Source organism: Bufo gargarizans, unplaced genomic scaffold (genome assembly GCF_014858855.1).
Source record: "Bufo gargarizans isolate SCDJY-AF-19 unplaced genomic scaffold, ASM1485885v1 original_scaffold_1458_pilon, whole genome shotgun sequence".
Classification (NCBI taxonomy): Eukaryota; Metazoa; Chordata; class Amphibia; order Anura; family Bufonidae; genus Bufo; species Bufo gargarizans.
In genome coordinates, this window is record NW_025334369.1 from 103,891 (window position 1) to 128,467 (window position 24,577).

A 24,577-nucleotide genomic window follows, 5' to 3' on the forward strand; every position below is an offset into this window, starting at 1 on the left:
GTTAATATGGTTAAAAAAATACAGACATCAGACCAAGTTCAACCAAGGGATAGGTGGGGATGCGAATCCCAGAAGGAAGAGAGACTCATATTTCTACACATTTTCATAAGCATTAATGTCATTTACTTTTAGGAATTCATCTAAACCAGGGGCGGATTGAAAACTTATGGGGCCCCTGTGTCCCCACCCACACTCCCATATCACGCCGGCCCCAGGCTCATGTGGGCCCTTGGGCGGTAAAGTCTCAGTGGGCCCCCCCTATACAGTTAAGTATAATAGATGTCCCCTACAGTCCTATGTAACAACACAGAACACAGTAATGGCTGAGTACAGAAAATGTAGTAGTGTTACCTGCAGTCCTATGTAAAACCACAGATAACACTAGTGTAGATCATGGGGTAGTGTTACCTATGTCCTTATTGTGCCTCCCTGTGTCTCTCCCACGGACTCCATGCTGGCGGCGCTGCCTCCTCTTCCATCTTCTTCTTGCCCCTTACAGAACGTCCTGTGGTGACACAGGCACATAGCTAGGCCTCACCACACTCCAGCCAGGCTCCCCTCCATACAGGAACACACAGGGTCACTAGTGGGGTGACTGGAGGAGGGAGGAGCAGGGTCACTAGTGAGGTGACAGGAGGAGGGGGGAGCAGGGTCACTAGTGAGGTGACAGGAGGAGGGGGGAGCAGGGTCACTAGTGAGGTGACAGGAGGAGGGGGGAGCAGGGTCACTAGTGGGGTGACTGGAGGAGGGAGGAGCAGGGTCACTAGTGGGGTGACTGGAGGAGGGAGGAGCAGGGTCACTAGTGGGGTGACTGGAGGAGGGGGGAGCAGGGTCACTAGTGGGATGACTGGAGGAGGGGGAGCAGGGTCACTAGTGGGGTGACTGGAGGAGGGGGGAGCAGGGTCACTAGTGGGGTGACTGGAGGAGGGAGGAGCAAGGTCACTAGTGGGGTGACAGGAGGAGGGGGGAGCAGAGAACTGTGAGACTGGAAGGAACCATGATTGGGGAGGGGGGAATCACTTACTTGAAGACTGACAGGCCGGGCTTTTCACTGCCACAACAACACGGCCGGGGTGGGGGGGGGGGGTGGGGATTTCAGGGTCAGCTTTTCTCTCAGACCAGTCCATTCACGCAAGTCCTTGGGCAGTGGGCTCCACTCTCCTTAATACACCCACTTCCAGGAGCCAGCCCCTCCTCCTTCCAGCTCTCGCCAGCTTCCCCTGCCTGACCCGACCTGTATCGCCAATACCCAACCAATAACAAAGCTTCTTGCTGTAAGGAGCTTTGTTGTTGGTTGTTTCAGACACAGGCAGCATCGCTGAGCTGCCCGTGCCGTTCACAGCGCTCACTGCGCTAATGAATGTGGGGGACTTTTTCCAGGGAGTAAAATGTATTTAGTAAAAGCAGTGGCTTGCCTAGGTTGTTTGGCACCCGGGGCGGGTCCTTTCTCTGCCCCCCCCCCAATTCTTTAAAAAAAAATCATACCCCCTCACAGTAGTATTGCCCTCCTTGTACAACCTTCACAAATCACAGTAGCTTTGTACAGATGTGTACCCCCTAACAGTAGTTATGCCCACATTGTGCCCCTTAACAGTCATTATGCCCACTTTGTGCCCCCTTACAGTACTTATCCCTTCATTGTGCCTCCTTCATAGTAGTTATGCCCTCATTGTGCTTCTCTCACAGTAGTTATGCCTTCTCTGTGGCCCTTCACAGTTGTAATGCCCTCTTTGTGCCCCCCTCACAGTAATAATCCCCATTGTGCCTCCTTCGCAGTAATAATGCCCCTTAATAGTAGTAATGCCCATTGTCCCCCTTCACAGTAATAATGCCCATTGTGCCCCCTTAATAGTAATAATGCCCATTGTGCCCCCTTCACAGTAATAATGCCCTCTGTGTCCCCTCCATAGTAGAAATCCCCATTGTGCCCCCTTAATAGTAGTAATGCCCTCTGTGCTAGTAATGCCCATTGTGCCCCTTCACAGTAATAATGCCCTCTGTGCCCCTTTCATAGTAGTAATGCGCTCTGTGCACCCTTCAGAGTAGTAATGCCCTCTGTGGACTGTGCCCCCTCCATAGTAGAAATGAGTATTGTGTCCCCTTCACATTACCAATGCCCTCTGTGCCCCCTACAGAGTAGAAATGCCCATTGTGCCCCCTCTATAGTAGAAATTCCCATTGTGCCCCCTTCACATTAGCAATGTCCATTGTGCCCCCTCTGTGTTAAAAAAACAAACAAAAAAAGCACAGTAACTACTCACCTTCTCCGGTTCCTGAAGCTCACAGTCCTCTCTCCCCTGCAGGCACAGATCGCTCTGCAGCACTGTGTAGGCGGAGTTTGTGCAGACTCCCGGGCTGCAGGCTCCTCCCACACAGGCAAGCAGCGCGATCCGTGTCTGCAGGCTGAATGGTGGAGCGGGGAGAAGTTTTCCTGCTTTAGCATTCTGTGCGCCGCCGCAAAGCAGCCAATCAACAAGCGTCATACTACTTGCCCCAAGAGGCCATCACAGTCATGCCTACTATTGGTATGGCTGTGATTGGCCAGTGCAGCATGTGACCCAGCCTCTATTTAAGCTGGAGTCACGTAGCGCCGCACGTCACTCTGCTCTGATCAGTGTAGGGAGAGGATGCAGCTGCTGCTGTTAGGGCGAGATTAGGCAGGGATTTACTCAGCAAAAACACTTAATGAAGTGATCGATCTACAGCTGTTAATCATTCATCTTCTGCTATTGAATTGCTCACTGTTTTTAGGCTGCCCAGAGCGTTTTTCAGTCACTTTTTTCTGGGGTGATCGGCGGCCATTTGTGTCTTGTGGTGCGCCAGCACAAGCTGCCACCAAGTCCATTTAACCATCAATAGTGTGTTGTGTTTTTTTTTGCTATATCCTACTAGTGTTGAGCGCGAATATTCGAATCGCGAATTTTTTTCGCGAATATCGGCACTTCGCTAATTCGCGAATATTTCGAATATAGTGCTATAAATTCGCTATTTCGAATATTCGTTTTTTTTTTTTTTTTTTTTTTTTTTTTTTAAATTGTTATATTTTTTTCTTTCCCACTTCCCTAAAGTTGTTCTTACCTGTCCTTTGGATTCCTGGCTTCCTGGCTGCTCCAGTCAGTGCCCGTTGCCGCTTCTGCCGCCTTCCGTGCTCATGGAGCGTCCCCATCTCCATGGGAACGTCTCCATATACTAGAATGTACTGTCGGATTTGAGAATTACGTTGAAATCGCAATTGCGATTAATATAACACGAAATAATCGCATTTGCGATTTCAACGTAATTCTCAAATCCGACAGTACATTCTAGTATATGGAGACGTTCCCATGAGCATGGAATATAGCATTACTAAGTTAAAATCGCAAATGCGATTATTTCGTGTTATATTAATCGCATTTTCGATTTTTTTTATTTTTTTTTTTTTTACTATGGTTGGCTTCAATGGTAGAATTAGCGAATATGACGAATATATTCGTTATATTCCACAAAACGAATATACGAATGTATTCGTCATATTCCACAAAACGAAGATAACGAAGTATTCTGCATCTCAGTTATATCTACCTATTCATCAACTTCGCTAATTCTAGCAATCATATAGGAAAGTTTACTATAGAGACAGATAACTGAGATGCAGAATACTTCGTTATCTTCGTTTTGTGGAATATAACGAATATATTCGTCATATTCGCTAATTCTACCATTGAAGCCAACCATAGTAAAAAAAAAAAAAAAAAAAATCGCAAATGCGATTAATATAACACTAAATAATCGCATTTGCGATTTTAACTTAGTAATGCTATATTCCATGCTCATGGGAACGTCTCCATATACTAGAATGTACTGTCGGATTTGAGAATTACGTTGAAATCGCAAATGCGATTATTTCGTGTTATATTAATCGCAATTGCGATTTCAACGTAATTCTCAAATCCGACAGTACATTCTAGTATATGGAGACGTTCCCATGGAGATGGGGACGCTCCATGAGCATGGAATATAGCAGGGATCAGCAACCTTCGGCACTCCAGCTGTGGTGCAACTACAACTCCCAGCATGCACACCTCCATGGCTGTTCTCAGGACTCCCAAAGAAGTGAATGGAGCATGCTGGGAGTCGTAGTTTGACAACAGCTGGAGTGCCGGAGGTTGCTGATCCCTGGAATATAGCATTACTAAGTAGAAATCGCAAATGCGATTATTTCGTGTTATATTAATCGCATTTGCGTTTTTTTTTTTTTTTTTTGTTTTTTTTTTTTACTATGGTTGGCTTCAATGGTAGAATTAGCGAATATGACGAATGTATTCGTTATATTCCACAAAACGAAGATAACGAAGTATTCTGCATCTCAGTTATATCTACCTATTCATCAACTTCGCTAATTCTAGCAATGATATAGGACAGTTTACTATAGAGACAGATAAGTATAATTCGCTATGCGATTATATTACTTTGCTTTTTTATATAAATAGATTATAATAATTATCAGGTATTATAATTATTCTATTTATATAAAAAAAAAGCAGTCATATAATCGCATAGCGAATTATACTTATCTGTCTCTATAGTAAACTGTCCTATATGATTGCTAGAATTAGCGAAGTTGATGAATAGGTAGATATAACTGAGATGCAGAATACTTCGTTATCTTCGTTTTGTGGAATATGACGAATACATTCGTATATTCGTTTTGTGGAATATAACGAATATATTCGTCATATTCGCTAATTCTACCATTGAAGCCAACCATAGTAAAAAAAAAACAAAAAAAAAACGCAAATGCGATTAATATAACACGAAATGATCGCATTTGCGATTTTTACTTAGTAATGCTATATTCCAGGGATTAGCAACCTCCGGCACTCCAGCTGTTGTCAAACTACGACTCCCAGCATGCTCCATTCACTTCTTTGGGAGTCCTGAGAACAGCCATGGAGGTGTGCATGCTGGGAGTTGTAGTTGCACCACAGCTGGAGTGCCGAAGGTTGCTGATCCCTGCTATATGCCATGCTCATGGAGCGTCCCCATCACCATGGTAACGTCTCCATATACTAGAATGTACTGTCGGATTTGAGAATTACGTTGAAATCGCAAATGCGATTATTTCATGTTATATTAATCGCATTTGCGATTTCAATAGGAGAGTAGCCTTTAAGTTTAAAAAAAATAAAAATAAAAAAAATAATAAAATTAAAAAAATCGCATATGCGATTTTTTAAATCGCATATTATTCGTGATAACTAGCATAATGACGAATATTCGATTTCGACGAATATAAAACGAATATTCTATCGAATATTCGCGAATTTCGTCGAAATCGAATATGGCACCTGCCGCTCATCACTATATCCTACATCAGGGGCTTGGCTGTGCTTGCTATTTTATTGAGGGGTGAAATACAATTGCCAAAATAGCAGTACCCTAAATCTGGTGTTTCAGCTGTGGCCAGCCAATTGTAATACTGTCTGCTGTCTGGCAAAGGATATATTTTTGTTCTGGGTTGAAATACAATTCCCAACTTAGCAATTCCCTAAATCAGTGGTTTCTGCTGTATCAGGCCAAGTTTAAATCGATCCATAAAAGGGTATATTACATTGAAGGTGCGGATAGGGTCATTCTCAATAACTTCACACACATGCTACCGTGCATTTCCAAGTCTAATTCTGTCCGTAAACGTATACCTGTCACCCAGCGCCTAAATACTAGGCCTACAATTTATATTCAGCTAAATCTGTGTTTATTGCTGTGGCTGGTTAAGTTATTTAGTGTCCGTCAAAGGACAGTTTTTGTTCTGGGTTGAAATACAATTCCCAACTTAGCAATTCCCTAAATTAGTGGTTTCTGCTGTATCAGGCCTACTTTAAATCTATCCCTAAAAGAGTATATTAGATTCAAGGTGCTGATAGGGTCATCCACAATAACTTCACCCGCTACCGTGCATTTCCAAGTTTAATTCTGTCCGTAAACGTATACCTGTCATGCAGCGCCTAAATAATAGGCCGAAAATTTATATTCAGCTAAATCTGTGTTTATTGCTGAGGCTGGTCAATTCATTTAGTGTCCGTCAAAGCACAGTTTTTGTTCTGGGTTGAAATGCAATTCCCAATTTAGCAATTCCCTAAATTGCAGATTAGACATTTATGACTACCTCCCCTTAACCATATATTATTGGACTCCAGGGCACTTCCTCATTCAATCCTATTTTTATTTTCATTTTACCATTATATTGCGAGGCTACCCAAAGTTGAATGAACCTCTCCTCTGTCTGGGTGCCGGGGCCTAAATATCTGACAATGGCCTGTTTCAGTGGTGGGTGACATGAAGCCTGATTCTCTGCAATGGGACCTCTCTCCTCTGTCTGGGTGCCGGGGTCTAAATATCTGACAGTGGCCTGTTCCAGTGGTGGGTGACATGAAGCCTGATTCTCTGCTATGGGACCTCTCTCCAATTGATATTGGTTAATTTTTATTTATTTTATTTTTATTTGTATTCATTTCCCTATCCACATTTGTTTGCAGGGGATTTAACTACATTTTGCTGCCTTTTGCAGCCCTCTAGCCCTTTCCTGGGCTGTTTTACAGCCTTTTTAGTGCCGAAAAGTTCGGGTCCCCATTGACTTCAATGGGGTTCGGGTTCGGGACGAAGTTCGGGTCGGATCCCAAACCCGAACATTTCCGGGAAGTTCGGCCGAACTTCTCGAACCCGAACATCCAGGTGTTCGCTCAACTCTAGGGACATCCTATTCACATTAAACTATTTTATTCCTTTTTGAAAACATTTAGCTTAATGTAAAAAGAGCTTAATGTACCTAAACCTCAATCAATTGCCTTGAAACTTAGCACAACCTAAGATCTCAGCTTCCCAAACCTATCCTAGAAGTTTCATGGATTTTGGTTACCTACAAGGCAAATTAGTGACATTAAGCTTGTTTTTTTGGGGAGCTTAATGTGGCTTAACATACAAAAAACAACTCAGATATATAGGTGCAGAGGCTAACACTGGGTATTATTGAAACAGCTGAATAGTGATAGGCATGAGATCTCCAGTAGGAGAAACACCAGACTTGCTCCTGAGGTCCATTTCAGTACCATGTACCTTCGGTAGACATCCAGGTTCTCTGGTCCTCCTCCTCAATCAGCATGTGAGGCCTCCTGTAGGCTTCAGTCCTAGTCAAACTTTTCCTACACTTGAGCATTCCCACCCTCAGACCAAACCTGGAGAGAGACTGAACTAAGACCTGGAAAAAGATGGTAACCATATAAATTTATAACCAGCCTTGGTAGCAGGGTGCACATGGGAAGGCTTACAACAATAGAAAACACAAAAAATCCCCAGCACACCTGCCCTGCAACAAAACAAATTACCCTAACAGTATACATTAAAAGCTAAGGTTTTAGTTGCACAAACCTTTGGCCAAAAATATGTAGAAGTCACACCGCCACCGTCAAGGCACCTCTGTAAAGTGTGGTCCTAGCTCTATTTATATGAGTCTCCAAATGGGAGCATATTGATTCAGTTGATAAATTAAATGCAGGTGTACCTGGAGGTATAGCCTACTCCTCCTCACAAGGTGCAGGGACTCATTGGAGGCCCAGCAACCACAGATGCATGCTGGAATCCCCAATGCGTCACCACATCCAAGATAGACTATGACCTGAGCCAGAGCTATGGCTGATCCTGCGGCTAGCTTTGTGAATAATCCTTTACATTTCAAATAGCCGCTGCACAAAAGGTAGTAGGGGCTATGCGAGCCAAACGTCACTCAATAAGAGAACTTAGGTTGTGCAAATTTTGAATGCAATTGATTGAGGTTCATGCACATTATGGTGCATTAAGCTCCTTTTAGATTAAGCTGTTGACAATAAATGTTTTAGGATGGGAATAAATTAGTTTAATGTGAATAACTTTTGGTATGTTTTCTCAAATGACCCCAAAATTTTCAGAATATGTTGGCATAGAGAGAGTCTTGTAGTATAGGAAGTAAAGGGAGTGAACAAACTAATGTTCGGTACCAGCGCTGGAGTGAAATTTTTAGGTTAGTAGTTACCTTATGCCAGTGTTCGGTTGTATTCAGATGGTTAACTGCCGACTATCTGATGTTGCAAACAGGATGAGGTGACTTCTACAGCGCTTCTCTGAAGGGTTTCTTCCTGCTCAACCACTATACCCAACATCACGCAGGCAGTTTTGTTGGTTCCTATTTTGGGGGCATTGAAAAAATAAAACCAAATCCGAGAGGCGGAGATATTATTAGACAATTGTCAAGATGTGAAAGTAAATGGATGTTCAGATTGAACTCTCTGGCACCTAACGGCCTGAACCGAGAGATGGAACTATTTGCATTTTAAAATACCTACATTTTAAAATCTAATTAAAATCAAATTGATGTTTACCATAAGTAGGTAGTTGCCACGTTCTATCTATTTGGGATCCTATATAAGATCTTATCAGGATGATTTGATGAGTTAATTTTGAGCAGCTGCCATAGGGACCGAAGAAACCCGTAGGTTTCGAAACGCGTAGGATCTTTTTGGTCTCTGGACTACCCCGTAGGACAGTCGTGACGTCACGCCGCACGTCCCGGAACCCTGCACCATCACAGCTCCCTCGCGTGCACGCCAGCCACCGGCCGGGGCGGCGTACATGCTTAGAGGTTGAGCAGGAAGAAACCCTTCAGAGAAGCGCTGTAGAAGTCACCTCATCCTGTTTGCAACATCAGATAGTCGGCAGTTAACCATCTGAATACAACCGAACACTGGCATAAGGTAACTACTAACCTAAAAATTTCACTCCAGCGCTGGTACCGAACATTAGTTTGTTCACTCCCTTTACTGTCTACACAACCTTGGATCGGAGCAGCCGTCATCCAACCAGGTACACAGCAGCGGCTCTGTCTGCCTAGCGCACACAGAGAAAATCTCATACAGCGACAGCGCAGGCACAATTATAAATATATACTCTAATATTGACATCACTAAAGCTGCTACTGTGCCCTGCTGCAAATCGACATCTATATATTAATAACTAACTATCTCCCTATAATACTATCTCCATAATCTTTCTTCCCTGTATATCACTACACTCGATTTCCGTATATATTTTATTGTTGCTAAATCCACTGGCACACATAGACAGCCAATACTCCATCTGTGTGTTTTATATACTGACCCACCATGAGCGAACTATGGGGGGACCGCCAGGATCGTATCAAATTCGTCCAGTCATTCTTTTACAAACCAAACCCCTTTCAGAGGTCAGTAATATAGATGAAGATAATATTGAGGAAGCCCTGATAAATATCAAAAAGCTAGAAAGACTCCTAATCAGAGAAATGAGAGACCTGTGGGAAATGGCCTCATTAGAAAAATACTTGGAACATGACATGAATACCTAAAGGACTCCGGATCCATAAAGCGTTAACAAGTGACCTAGATGGCCCAGAAATTATTAATGAATGGAATTCATTATTCCATGAATTCTCAAGAAAAACTGTACTGTTCATTATAGAAAAAAGAAGAACGGGTTTAACTAAAATAAATCAAGAAATAAAGGAATTGTTCCAAAACCTTAAACCAGTATAAAAACCACATAGAAATAATTAAAATAGTCTAGATCAATTAAAACACGGATAAGAACGAAAGAGAATGAAATTATGAATATGAAAATTAAAAAATTTGATAGGGACCTAGTAACATCAACAGTAACTAAAGATGGGACTGGAATTAACACAGAATATAGCGTAAATAATTCAATAGAGAAGACTATATGTGAGGACCATAATTCCGATTTCAGTGATTTTTCTATTTATGATGATGATATCAATGATTGTTCCACCAAGACAGGATCAATAAGATCCAATAGACAACCCGTAACTAAGTCTAACATGGATAATATATCTACTAGTGAGAATATATTTGTACAACAGCCCCTAATACCGAATGTAATGATAAGGGCCACTACAACGAATGGTTCTATTCAAACCAGCAACCGATATGATATATTGGAATCACTGGATGAGGATCCTAGTAACGATGATTCCAACATTATAGGAGAACAGGTAGACAATGGTGTCCTATCTCATCAGGAAGAAGAAATCAATGGCACACACCATCAAATGCCACATAGTTACAGCTCAATATTAAAAAAGAACATCAATAGACGAGCTAAAGATAAATCCCTAAAAATAGATAACATAATAAAAACGAAAAGAAAGACAGTAAAAAGGGATTTTTTCCAGGCAAGACCTTCACAAAGAAAAAAACAAAAAGAGGCACGAGAGGGAAAGGATTAACCAGGAAACTTGAAATTAAACGTAAGAGAGGGCAGGGTATATATAATCTCAGTCGTTATACCCTGAAGGATAATGAGCTGGCATTGTTGGACAAAGGTCTCAAATTTGCCCCCACCTCCAAATTCTGCCCCTTTTATGCATTTGTAGGTATTAAAAAAATTTTGAGAAATTTAGCTCTAAAGAAATATTTTTTAAAAATGAATACCACTGCGCGTCCCAACATCGACAAAATTACACCAAAGGTTGACGTAATATCATCTATGGGATCCCATAATAACCTCCATATGAACATGGGACAACAAACCATTGTCAATACAGGTACTTTAATTAGGACTCCTTTACACACTACGCTGAGACCTGAAATCTCATTTTAACCCTCTCGGTGAATATTCATGACGCTTTTAATGCATTTCAAGCTTTGGTACTGAGAGATTTACGCAAAATCAACCCCAATAATAAACGAACAGGCCCTCAAAACTTGTCCCCATGGGAGAAAAAGGCCATCAGGTCATTACAAACTAACAATCAAATTGTGATTAGGCCCGCAGACAAAGGGGGGGGTATTGTTATTCTAGATGAGGATTCCTATCTTAGTGAATCAAAACGACTCCTCAGTGATACAAAGACTTATAAAAAATTGAGCTTTGACCCTACTAATATATACAAACAAAAACTTGAATCTCTCATCAATAAAGGCAAACTAAAGGGTATCCTAACAGGTGAGGAAGCACAATTTATCAATAACCAATGTCCCAAAATCCCTATATTTTACTATTTGCCGAAAATTCATAAAAATCTAACTAACCCCCCCTGGTCGACCGATCATCTCAGGGATAGATAGTTTGACGGCCAACCTTTCCAAATATGTGGACACTCTATTACAAAATCATGTTCAGAAACTTCCGGCGTATCCTAAAGATACCAAACATATTTTACAACTTCTGGAAGATATCAAATGTGAGGATGACTATATCCTGGGGACCCTGGATGTCACCTCCTTATACACTGTGATCGAAAACATAAAAGGAAGGACTAGCGACTGAATATTTTTTAGAGAAGGATGGTAATATGCCGAAAGAACAAATAGAATTTACTGGTGATTGTATCAGTTTTATCCTTACACATAATTATTTTAAATTTCAACCAGGATTTTTATTTGCAGACGTGGGGTACCGCGATGGGGACCAGATTCGCGCCGAGTTTCGCTAATCTATATATGGGCCACTGGGAGGATACCGCTATCTTCCCGGAAGGCAGACTCGGCGCGAATCTGGTCCTATGGAGACGTTTTATTGATGATATTGTTTTTATTTGGAAGGGTGAGGAATCAGATCTGAACCATTTTTTAATTAATTTAAATAAAAATGAATTTTATCTAGACTTTGTACCAATATATAGTAGAGAGCAGGTTAACTTTTTAGATCTAACCATATTTATTGAGGAAGGGCAAATTCACACAAAGACATATTGTAAACCTACGGACTGCAATAGTTACATTCCCCTTAAAAGCTGCCACCTACCCACATGGCTTACGAACATTCCTCGCAGCCAATACATTAGGTTACGCAGAAATTGCACAAGTATTGGTCATTTTGAGGAGGAGACTAAAGATCTCAATATCAAATTTATTGAAAAAGGGTACAAAATGGAGGACTTGGAACCCACCATTAAACAAATTAGAGAAGTAGACCGCAACTCACTATTGAAGAATAAAGTGCAGGACCCAAAACAACTTGCTACGAACCAATGTACTGATGCCCCTATTAAGATCCCCATAATTACTGGTTATAATGAAGGGGCAATAATTCTTAAAAGAATTGTTAAGAAACATTGGGAAATGTTGCGACAAGACAAATTAATAGGTGATAGGATCCCAAAAAATCCCACATTCATCTTTAGAAAATCATTAAACTTGTGCAATATGGTAGCGCCCACTGTGAGACTACCCCAACCAAGAAATTAAATCATCTGACACACAAAGGTTTCTTCCCATGTAAAATGTGTAATAACTGTAAAAAAATTAACATGGCATAACTAAATTCCCCATAACAGAAATAGGGGATAACCATCATAAATACAAAATCAATCAATATATCTCATGCAATACCCGAGGTGTTATCTACTTCATTAAATGTCCATGTTTAAAAATATATGTGGGTCGAACCAAACGTGAACTAAAAACTAGGATGGGGGAACATCTCAATAACATAAGGAAAAAATATGATGATCACCCTCTGTCCCGCCACTATACCCAACATCACGCAGGCAGTTTTGTTGGTTCCTATTTTGGGGGCATTGAAAAAATAAAACCAAATCCGAGAGGCGGAGATATTATTAGACAATTGTCAAGATGTGAAAGTAAATGGATGTTCAGATTGAACTCTCTGGCACCTAACGGCCTGAACCGAGAGATGGAACTATTTGCATTTTAAAATACCTACATTTTAAAATCTAATTAAAATCAAATTGATGTTTACCATAAGTAGGTAGTTGCCACGTTCTATCTATTTGGGATCCTATATAAGATCTTATCAGGATGATTTGATGAGTTAATTTTGAGCAGCTGCCATAGGGACCGGGCACCTACTTAAACCCAGAGCACAGGTAGAACAACTATCCCTGACGAAGAAACCCGTAGGTTTCGAAACGCGTAGGATCTTTTTGGTCTCTTGTAGTATAGGAAGTTTGGGGGAAATCGGTTAACATCTAAGTTGCTTTTTGTACGTTAAGCCACATTAAGCTCCCCAAAAAACAAGCTTAAAGGGTTTCTGTCATGAGAAATACCGTAATGTAGCGGACTGATGTGAGCGATGTGCTGATGTCAGCAGTACATAACAGTGCGCTTTATAACTCCCTGCCTGCCGCCATTCTCTTAAAATAAAGACTTTACAAATATGCTAATGAGCCTATAGGTGCTATAAGGGCGTTGCTTCAGCACCTAGAGGCTCAGTCTATGCACCCTTTGGTACGCCCAGGTCCAGTTGATTGACTTTCAAGTTCTCCTCAGTGTCACGTAAATCCCGCACCTGCGCCATGCCGTGTAGTATTCGGCGCAGGTGCAGCAAGTGAACAACGCGCTCCTGCTGCCGGCTTCCTCACTGCACCTGCGCCGAAGGAAGGAAGCCGGCAGCAGGAGCGCATCCTTCACTCACTGCGCCTGCGCCGAATACTAAAAGGGACTGCTCCAGGATTAATGAATTACAAAGGAATATGCAAGCTTTAGAAAGGGGCAATTTCGAAGTTGTAAAGGAATCCCTAGCTCTTACCCGACCACAAGGACCTCCAAAATATGTGTCCTTTACCCCGCAGCAGTTATTCACCATAGTGAACCTGCTGCCAGATCCTGAAACCCATCCCATGCCCTTTTTTAGGAAACTGTCACAGGTACATCAAACGTATGGATGTACATGGTCAGACCTACAGAGTATTGTGGAAAACAAGACAGGGGAGTATTCTTCACTAATAATGGACCATATTCCCACCCCTATCCTAAGGGCTCTGACCTTCAACTCTCGAGGTGGCAGGGAAGGAACTCTCCTTCCTTGTAGACACTGGTGCAGCCTGCAGTGTATTATGTGAGAGTGTAGTACCTCCTTCCTGGCTCACTGACATTCAATTACCCTGTTCTGGACTAGAAGGGGTTGTGTAGCATAACCCCGTTACCAAGCAACTCTCAGTCACTTCCCCTGGATTCTCCCAGACCAAAACCCCTCGGCTCCACCTTCAAGCAGGAGTCATGTCGCAATTTGTTGTCAGCTAAACATGCCCCTTTAATCTGTTAGGCTTTGATTTTCTTCAGAAAACCCAAGCTAACATACAGTTCAGAGAGGATGGGACGGTCACTCTCGGTACAGCTCTACACTTGCCTCCTCATGGCATTAACAGTTCTTCAGGTCACTGATTCATATGAACCGATACCCTCTGGGCCAAAGCACCCTAGTAAATCGGATGCCTCAATGTCCCACCAGTCACTGTGACCCTGAAGGACCCCAAGGTCCTGCCATACAAAGCGCAATATACGCTTTCTGTCTCACAACAGGATGCTATTACACAAGTGCAGGCCCTCCTGTAGAATGGGACAATCAAAATCACTACCTCTCCCTGTAACATGACCCTTTACCTAGCTGGCTGTCGAGTCTCACAAGCCAAATTGCAGCTGTGTCTCACCAAAGTTGTCTTCCTAGGTCATTGCATCTCTCAAGGTAGCAAGCACCTCACTGATACCATGAAAAAGGCCATCTCTGACATCCAACTCCCGGACACCCCTCATCAGCTGCAAAGCTTTCTGGGCCTCATCTCCTTCTGCAGACCTTGGATCCCTGATGCTTCAGTCCTAATGAAGCCCCTATACGACTGCATGCCCCGCAATGCTACTACACCCTTCCAGATAACAATGGAGGCCAGAGAAGCCTTTCAGTCATTGAAGGCCGCCATTGCATCTGCTCTTGGCATCCAAAACTACAACCTTCCTTTCCGACTGTATATCATGGAACGTCAGGGCTACGCGACTAGAGTCCTTATTCAAACTTATGGTGGCCGCAATAGACCCTAGGGTTACTATTATAAGCGCCTTGACCCCGTAGCCAGAGCCACCCCTTCCTGTGTCAGAGTGGTCCATGCTGCCAGCTGTACTCTGGACATCACATCTGACATTGTGCTTGGACACCCCCTCACAATTTTGGCTCCCCATGACATTTCTGCCATTCTCCAGCAGACTCAACCTAAACACAGTGCCACCTCCGGCTCCAGTGTAGTCTGCTCCTGCCAGATAATGTCACCATTCAGAGACGCCACATCCTCAACCCTGCTGAACTCCTTCCTCTTCCAAGGGGGGAGTATACTGGAGATTCTGAAGATTTTATTGATCTGCATGCTGAGGAGGATCTTCAGGAAGCTGAACTATGGATGGGCCTCAACCGATTCTCTTTACAAGGAACAAGATCATGATTGCATCACAATAATGGAAGCTGAAGTAGGGACACCACGATCAGTCCAAGACACTCTTCTGACAAACCCACATTGGATTCTTTTTGTAGACTGCTCAAGGTATGCCGATAACAAAGGGAAGTTCCATACAGCCATGGCGGTCACTAGAGAGCATGAGGTGCTGTGTGCAAGACAATTGCGCCCAGACCAGTCAGCACAGGAGGCTGAACTCATTGCCCTCACTGAAGCCTGCCTCATGGATAAAGACTCTAGATATGCATTTGAAGTGGTTCATGACTTTGGAGTAATATGGAAAGCCTGGGATTACATCACAGCCGCAGGAACCCCAATCAAGAATGCTTAAGCAGTAGCAGCTCTAATGGCAGCAGTACTCCTGCCCACCCAAGTGGCAGTGATCAAGGTAAAGGCCCATACTCGAGCTGACACCTCTGAGGCCAGAGGAAACGCCCTAGCTGACCAAGCAGCCAAGAAAACAGAAGTCACATGGGACCTACTGAAACAAATGCAGAAACAGGCCACTCCCATGGAAAAGGAAACCTGGCTGAAAGAGTCAGCCCTCGAAGAAGAATCTGGACTGTGGACACAAGGAAAGAGAGTTTGCCTGCCCAGAGCCCTCTATCCCTTAATAGCCTCAGTGGCCCATGGGCCCACCCACCAATCCAAAACCATCATGAAAGAACTAATTGACAAAATATGGGTGGCCACAGGAATCACCCCGGTCCTGTTAAGACATACCCAGTCTTGCCTCATTTGTGCCAAGTGCAACCCAGGCAGAACTGAACCCACCTCCACAAAGTGCGTTTCCAGAGCTCTGTACCCATTCCAAAGGATCCAAATTGACCACATCCAGATGCCAATGGTTTTAATATGTGCTATTAGTGATAGACTTGCTCTCTGGGTGGCCAGAAGCCTACCCCGTCCAAAACCAGAGACAGCAACCACCACTGCTAAGAAACTAATGAAGGATACTGTTTGTAGGTTTGGGGTACCTGAGGTCATTGAAAGTGATCAGGGCCCAGCATTCACTGCTAGTCTAACCCAAGAGGTCTGGAAGATGGTTGGGTCACACCTAACATTTCACACCCCTTACCGACCCCATACGAGATCCTATTCGGGGCAGGGCCAAGAATGGGACAGTATTTTCCGCAGCAGCCACAAATGCATTATGAATCTGTTGCAAAATATGTGATAGCATTGAGCAAACAATTGTCTAACACACAGTATATGCACAAGTTCTCTCTTCCATTCCAGATCCTGACTCCCTAGAAGGAAGCCACACTCTGAAACCTGGAGAGTGGGTGGTAGTCAAGAAACACATTAGAAGCACCCTCGAGCCACGATACAAGGGACCCTACCAAGTTATGTTGACTACCCCAACTTCCGTGAAACTCGAAGGGAGTCCCATCTGGATCCACGCCTCACATTGTAAAAGATTAAAGGCTGTCCTGATGACCCTGGAACAATAAGCCATGAGGATACACCTACTTATCATGACTTTGACCCATATACCAAGTTAAATCCAGTAAAGACAAGTACAGGGAAGTGCCCTTGCCTGTCACAGGGTCGGCAAATGCCCCATGGCTCATGATAAACAGATCATAGCTCTACCCCCTGGCAGGAGGGACACTGGGCTAATGTCACATGTTTTCCTAGCTGGATACACTGTTATTGTCTCAAAGTACAAACCAAAGGCATGACGTTTAGTCCACACATACATTCAGGTTGCATTGGTGTAGATGCCATGAACGGAAAAGACCTACCCTGTATCCACCGTAATGTACAGGACCTTATCACAGGTATATTAGCCAACACCACCGAAGGTCAGTTAAAAGGATAGGAGCTGGCAAAAGAGACAATTAGCCAAATTAATTACCCAGTTATTCAATAGCACAGCAGTGGCAGTTCCAGAGGACATATACTTAGTTTGTGGACACGAAGCGTACAAATGGTTACCTGAGAATGTCACAGGACTGTGCACCATCGCCAGGCTTACTCCTGCCACCTTTATAGTACCACACTCTAAAATTGACATAAATGCTATTCCTAAACACACCTTGTACTGTATGGCCAAAGATAACACACCCAGACCAAACGGTAAGCCACATGTTGTAGAAATGAGCATTCCCAATAAAGTTCTCAGTACCCTTTTCATATATCCCATGATAGTGCAGATGTGGGATCATTTGGTGGTAGCAACTGATTATCTAGATGATCAAATATGGAAAGTGATGAGACTTATGAACACCTCGAACATCGAGCAGAACCAGTTGATCGTTGTCACCAACCAACACACATTAGTTCTAAACTATGTTACAGCCAAAGATGGAGGTATGTGCCAGGTTGTGGGATCCGCTTGTTGCCATTACATAGACCCTCAGGGTAATTTGCAAGTTAAGGTGGGTCTAGAGAAAATGGCAGATCTAAGGGATAAATGGCTGGACGCACATAAAGCTGATAAAGATACATGGTGGTCTGATACCTTCTCATTCCTTAACCCCGCCAACTGGTTTAAAGGTATTAGGGGTTGGCTCATGGGAATTGTCCAAGGAATATTACAGGTAGCCCTAATACTATTGGTGATATATATGGTAATTAAGCTTGTTCTTACTTGTGTGACCCGCCTTTCAAAAATAATGAAGAAAACTGATGAGCAACCTATCATGCTTCTCTACGATGAGGAAGAGCAAAAGTAAACGCCAATCAACACGGTTCCCCCTCCCAGCTATGATGCCGCGCAGAGATAGGGTAAGATGAATCCTGGGGTACTACCATAACCCCTGAAACTGGGAGCTTAACTATTAGAGGTAAGTTGTCGCCACTGCAAGTGAAGAGGATACAAAGGGTATGCCCAGTGGATTCGTCAGGTAGGGATAGCCTACAATCAAGTTTCCAAGGGGGGGGGGACTGTTATGGACTATTGAAACAGTATGGATACTTGCTTGTTTTATACACTTGTGTTACACTGCTCAGACACCACTTAGTAGAAAAATCCTGCTTCCTGGGTCTATCACCAGCCGCACACAGCTTTCCTACTATCTTGAAGATGGGAGGGGGGAAGGAGCGCATTCCAAAACCCTATGTACATGTCAATAAGGGGGCTGCAGAGCTGCGCTTCTAGCTGATATCTTAAGTCAGCCTAATGGAAAAATGAAAAGGTGGAATCTGATTGGTTGCTTTGGACAACTAAGACAGTTTCCTTTTGCGTCAGTTTTGATAAATCTCCTCCTGTTGTGAGTTTCATATTTTGCATAAACTTTCAGCTAAGGGTACATTCACACTTGCAGCAGAGGATTCCGTCGCCGGAACTGCATGCCGAATCCTTTAAAACGTATGCAAACTGATGGCATTTGTCAGACGGATAATATGACAAATGCATTGAAATGCTGGATCCGTCTCTCCGGTGTCATCCGGAAAAATGGATCCAGGATTTATTTATTTTTTATTTTTTTTCGGTCTGAGCATGCGCAGACCGCAATGTCGGATCCCGCATTAATGCATGTCAAGGGGAAAAAATGTGTGTTCTGGAATTTTGGACGGAGGTAAAACTGCAGCATACTGCGGTATTATCTCCATCCTGAAAAGGCGAAAAGACTGAACTGAAGACATCCCGATGCATCCTGAACGGATTTCTCTCTATTCAGAATGCATGTGGATGAAACTGAACAGTTATTTTCCAGAATAGAGCTGCTAGGACGGAACTCGGTGCCGGAAAAGAATAACGCCAGTGTGAAAGTACTCTTAGTTCTGTAGCTGGTTTTCATGAGAAAAAATAACGCACCAAAGAACGCAAAAAACATCACATAAAAACATTGGCCAAATTTATTACAACTAACAGCAGAACTTTTAAAACCACAAGTAGGAAAAAAAGCGATGTTTGAATTAACATTGAGATCAATGAAAAATGCATCTTTGGTGCTAAATGTTGTTGTGTGAACATTCCCCTAATCTATAAGTGTCACCAGCTGATTGTGTCTGCACTCCAGTCCAGGAGTTGTCAGCCAGGCCAGGTTGTCAGGCTCTCCTGTAGGCCCCAGGTGTGCTGGATCAGCAGCCATTCCTCCCTATATAAAGGTGATGATGGAGTCTGGGGCCCCTCAGTGCAGATTGGTCCTTGTGCTGGAGCTTCACATCCCAGGATGGCGCTATCAGATGCTGAGAAGGCGGCTTTGGAGCCCTTGTTTGTGAAGATTAACGCTGACGCTGAGAAGATTGGAGGTGAAGCCATGGAGAGGTGAGCGGCAGAGCCAGATAGTCACTGCTACAAGGGGCTGGGAAGGAGGAGCTGATACATTGTTACACCTGGAGCTCCGCCCCCTGCACTACATGCAACAATGTATCAGGTTTGTTTGGAATCTTCCTTTAACATGAAAAACTGTAATCCAGGAATAGAGCAGAGCATGCATGTTTATCTCAGTGGGGGAGGGGAATGTGTTGGTAGAAATACTGTGTCCATAGAAGTCTAAAAGGGCGATTATCCTGGCACTCTTGTTGTAACTTGAATTGCATTATTTACATTTTTGTTTTTTTGTTAATCAGTTAAAATGTAAAACTAGAGAATTGTATATGATAAAAAAAAAACAGCTTTCTGTCCCAGTGCTACACCTGTCCTCAGACTGATATCAGTTCAGCCTCATTCACTTCAATGGAACTGAAGCACAATACAATCAGACCGGTGAGGTAGATGGGGTAGGGACACTGTTCTCCTATAACACTGGATGTTCTTCTCTCCTCAGTCTCTTCAAGCACCATCCAGACACCAAGTCCCACTTCACTCATATGGATGTGACCCCTGGCAGTCAGGATCTGAAGACACATGGAGGGAAGATCATCCACGCCATTAATAATGCCCTCAACCACTATGGAAATCTGCAGGAGAACTTGGCCACACTGCGGGAGATGCACACCAACAAGCTGAAGCTCAGTGTGGACACCATCAAGGTGAGGAGCAGATCTGTCCAGTAGTGGTTAGAAAGTCTGCTAAAAATGGTGTCACTCTTGACCATGGCTGTATCTGATACTGCAGTTCTCCACAATCCCTGTCAATAGTGTTGTTCTACAGAACCCATAGACAAGAGTGGTGCCATTTCTGGGGAAAACATCTAGAATTAGCAATACCACATCTTCAATCTCCATATCTAATCTGCAGTTATATGGTTGTGTGCATGAGCCCTTATAAGAATTGTTGTAGTGTTTTAAGCGTGCACTGACTCCCATCATCCATCCCCAGCTGCTGTGTGGTTGTCTCCTGGAGGTCATCATCAAGCATTTCCCAGATGTGGACAAGTCGGCCTGTGACAAGTTCCTCAATGAGGTTGCCGTTGCCCTGATCTCCAGCTGACTGGGAGGACTCTTCTCAGATCTATGTCCATGTGTCTCCTGTAACAAGCGTCTGTCCTCCATGATACTGATGACTGCTCCATGACCCGGGATCTCTTCTCCTGATCTCTGTAATAAATATTATATTTGTACATCCCGTCTCCTGGTATTTTTAGTCTGATCTTCTGTTGCTGTGAATTTGGTTAATAATGGCATCTACATCACAGAATCCAGTAGACCAAGGATGCCCAACCTGCGGCCCTCCAGCTCTTGCAAAACTACAACTCCCAGCATGCCCAGACAGCTTACAGCAGGGCCTGGTGAGAGTTGGAGTTTTAAGACAGCTGGAGGGCCACAGATTGAGAATCCCTGCAGTAGACTATGGGGACGGAAGGAATGATGTCACAGGGTGTAGAAGACATAAATGGGCTTGTCTGGTCTCGTATATCATATTCTCCATTCTTAACCATCTATTATTGGGCCAGTTTCAGATCTCTTATTGGGTTTCCCTTTTTGTCTCCCTCCTTATGGTGCAGCACCATGGGTTGTCTGAACGTAACTTAGAACCTACAGAAGGTCGGGGGCCTCTAATGCAGGTGGAAGGTTCTCTGGTAGGGTTCATACCAATCTTTAGGATTTTTTTGACCCCCGAACATTTCAGTAAAACTTTGAATTCGGTAATTTAATGTTTTTTTTTTGACTGCCAATCAACAAGCGTTTAACTCTTGTGCCCTTAGAAGCCATCACAGACCTGCCTACTAATGGCATGGCTGTGATTGGCCAGTGTAGCATGTGACCCAGCCTCTATATAAGCTGAAGTCACGTAGCGCTGCATGTCACTCTCCTCTTACTAGTGTAGGGAGAGGATGCTGCTGCTGTGAGGGAGAGAATAGGACAATCTATTTGTTATCAGAACTTTTGGTCAACTCTGCAAGATAGGTTTTTTTTTTTTTGGTACCCTCCCCTGAGCCCAGTGCCACAGAAAAATAAGTTTCAACCGTCTGTTAGGTGGGCGTCGGTGGCCATTTTGTGCAAGTTTAGTGCACCAGCACAGCATATGTGCCAGGGGGAGGGGAAAAAAATCTAGTTCAGCGACCCAGGGGGTGACATATTCACTTTTTTTTTTCTGTAAAGTGCCGCATATGTGAGTAATCAATTCAGTAAATCCATCTGTTAGATTCTGGGGGGACAATTATTTATATTTTTTTTTAACTAAAAACTACCTTTTGCGGCCTGCACTGCAAATCTGACAGTCCAATACAACCAGTCAATACTGCTGTTATATTGTTGGTTGACATTCACATTGTGACCGTGAAGTCATTGTAAAAAATTCGCCTGTCACACTTTTGTGTGACCAAGAAATTTTTCCTCTTTATGACACCGGCACTGCCTTACTGTCAGAGAACTTAATTGTTGACTATTGGCAGTTACATTGTCGCCTGACATAAACCATCTGTTTGGTGGGTGAATGCAAAGAATGAAAAGAGAGTCAAAGGAGGGACGTGGCCCAGGTCGTGGTGCTGCTGGTGGAGCTCCTGTTGCAGGGAGAGGACGTGGTCGATCTGTGCCAGCTACACGCACAAGTGAAACCCCTTCTTCAGGTGTGAGTAGGCGACAGAACCTGCAGCGGTATTCGGTCCGGCCTAATGCGGCTCTACGAATGGTGAGGCCAGAACAAGTAGAGGCAGTAGTGGACTGGGTGGCTGTCAGTGCCTACAGTTCCTTTACATTGTCTCCCGCCCAGTCTCCTGCCGAAAGACCACAGTTGGCACCTGCAGCCGATGTCCATCAGTCTTTCACCTCATCCCCTTGCAAATCAGCCAAGCAGTCTGAGCCCCAAGTCATGCAGCAGTCTCTTCTGCTTTTTGATGACTGTTAGCAGGGTTTCCCAGGGCCATCCACCTAGCCCTGCCCCAGAAGTGGAAGAGATTGAGTGCACCGATGCCCAACCACTTATCTTTCAAGATGAGTACATGACCATCGCAGCACGTCTCTGATGATAACGAAACACAGGTGCCAACTGCTGGGGCTTTCTGCAGACCGACAAGGAGGGCAGGGGTGAACACTGGGTGGAAGATGATGTGGAGGATGATGAGGTCCTCGACCCCACATGGAATCAAGGTCATGCGAGTGACCTGTGTAGTTTGGAGGAAGAGGCGGTGGTCGCACAGAGCCACCAGCACAGCAGAAGAGGGAACAGGGTGTAAAAGCGTCTGTTACATTCTTGGATGACATTCTACCGGTTTTGCCGTGAATAAACCCCTGCTCTGCATAGGTGACAGGGATCTGAATTTTAAAAAAATCATCAGTTCCATTGGTGGGTGATATGAACCCATTTTTGCCGTTAAAAAAACCCTGCTCTCCATAGGTGACAGGGACTTAAATTTCTAAAATTTGTCTTTAATTGCCGCACGCACCCAGCTTTCATTCGATTCTTCAGCTTTAATAACTTGTCCCACATTTCCGCTTGATAAAATTTCAGCCATTGACCTCCCTTGGATGTGGTCTCCCTTTCTCACGCTTCTTTCCAGCATGGAACCCTGATTCCCCGTAATCACCATGGTAGGCGCAGAAAAGAACATAGAAAGTTGATAGAGCAGATATCCAATTGGATCGTGGACGTCACGGGGACGTGTGACATGGTGGAGCAGTATGTGTGCATACGCCTACATGTACTGAATGACGGGTCTGCCCCCTTCAACTTCTGGGTCTCCAAATTGGGCACACAGCCTGAGCTTGCCCTTTACGCCTTGGAGGTGCTGGCCTGCCCTGCAGCCAGTGTATTATCTGAACGTGTATTCAGCACGGCAGGGGGCGTCACAGCCAACGTGGACAAGCTCACGTTCATTAAAATAAACCAGCCATGGATCCCTCAGGACTTGTCCGTTCCTTGTGCAGAATAGACATGTATACTGGCACTAAGCAGCCATTGTTATACTCCAGCGCACTTTCTCTTAGTTTTATTTTTTATATTTCCCAATGTTTTGGGGTGTACCCTAATTTGAACAAAAAAATTAAATAATAAAATAGAAAACAAAACCAAAGACCAGTGTTGGCTACCTCCTCTTCCTCCACTGCTGCTTCCACCTACACCGCCACATCAACCTCCTAGTCCATATGGACCTCGTCCTCCTAGATCAAGATTATTATTTTTTATTTTTACTTATTTGATGTTATTTTAAGTCACTTACCTATCCACATTTGTTTGCAGAGCACATGCCATGCTCTTAACCACATTTTGCTGCCTTTTGCAGCCCTCTAGCCCTTTCCATGACTTTTTTAGAGCCATTTTAGTGCTCCAAAGTTCGGGTCCCCATTGACTTTAATGAGGTTCGGGGTCAAATTCGGGTCCCGAACTCAAACTTTTTTGTGAAGTTCGGCCGAACCCGTCGAGCCCGAACATCCAGGTGTCCGCTCAACTCTATTCTCTGGATCTCCTGTGGGGGCACTTTATAAAACCGATTTGCAGTACAAATTCTTTGTTTAATGTTCCGATGTATTACAGCCCACATAGTTTTGTATGGATAGGTCAAGATTACCAGTCCTGACTCTGTCCCATAGGAGGCTAGGAGTTGGACCTAGGTCTGCCCCTAGGTTTAGTGTCTGTTAGCTTAGGAAGTGCATGTGCTCGCATCTCAAGCTAAGTCCTCAGTATCAGGCTGGCACACCAGAGGATCCTCCTGGGTGCCCGTACTGCATGTCGTAGTTTTAGTCCGGCTGCGTCTCGCTGTGCGCTGCCGCCGAAACTCCGCCCTGAAACGGAGCAGCAGTCCTGGGGCACACATGAACTAGCGGCAGGACGGATCCGACGGGGTGTTCACCCACCGCAACAGCCTGCCGGACTCCCCTGCCGCTGATATGAAAGTACCCTAATTAGGCTTAGGCCTCCTGCACACGAACATGTGCTTCCCGTTGCATATTGCGGACCCGCAATACACAGGTGCCTTTCCGTGGGCATTCTGCATCACAGATGCGGACCAATTCACTTTAATGGATCTGGAGGTGTCCTATCTTTTCGCGGAACGA

The 24,577-nt window shown here is 44.0% G+C and overlaps 1 protein-coding gene across 1 annotated transcript; it reads left to right on the forward strand.

Moving 5' to 3' along the window:
* The first annotated feature begins 19,371 nt into the window (after positions 1-19,371).
* LOC122923310 (hemoglobin heart muscle subunit alpha-type-like) lies at positions 19,372-20,573 on the forward strand. The gene is made up of 3 exons (XM_044274092.1): positions 19,372-19,466; positions 19,969-20,173; positions 20,463-20,573. The coding sequence occupies exons 1-3, from the start codon at positions 19,372-19,374 to the stop codon at positions 20,571-20,573; spliced, it is 411 nt and encodes a 136-aa protein (XP_044130027.1).
* The last annotated feature ends 4,004 nt before the right edge of the window (positions 20,574-24,577 follow it).

Excerpts from the sequence above, each read along its gene's own strand:
- LOC122923310 (XM_044274092.1), top strand. The coding sequence starts at position 19,372 with ATGGCGCTATCAGATGCTGAGAAGGCGGCTTTGGAGCCCTTGTTTGTG. Across the intron at positions 19,467-19,968 it reads GGAGGTGAAGCCATGGAGAG|TCTCTTCAAGCACCATCCAG; the intron begins GTGAGCGGCAGA and ends TTCTCTCCTCAG. Across the intron at positions 20,174-20,462 it reads TCAGTGTGGACACCATCAAG|CTGCTGTGTGGTTGTCTCCT; the intron begins GTGAGGAGCAGA and ends ATCCATCCCCAG.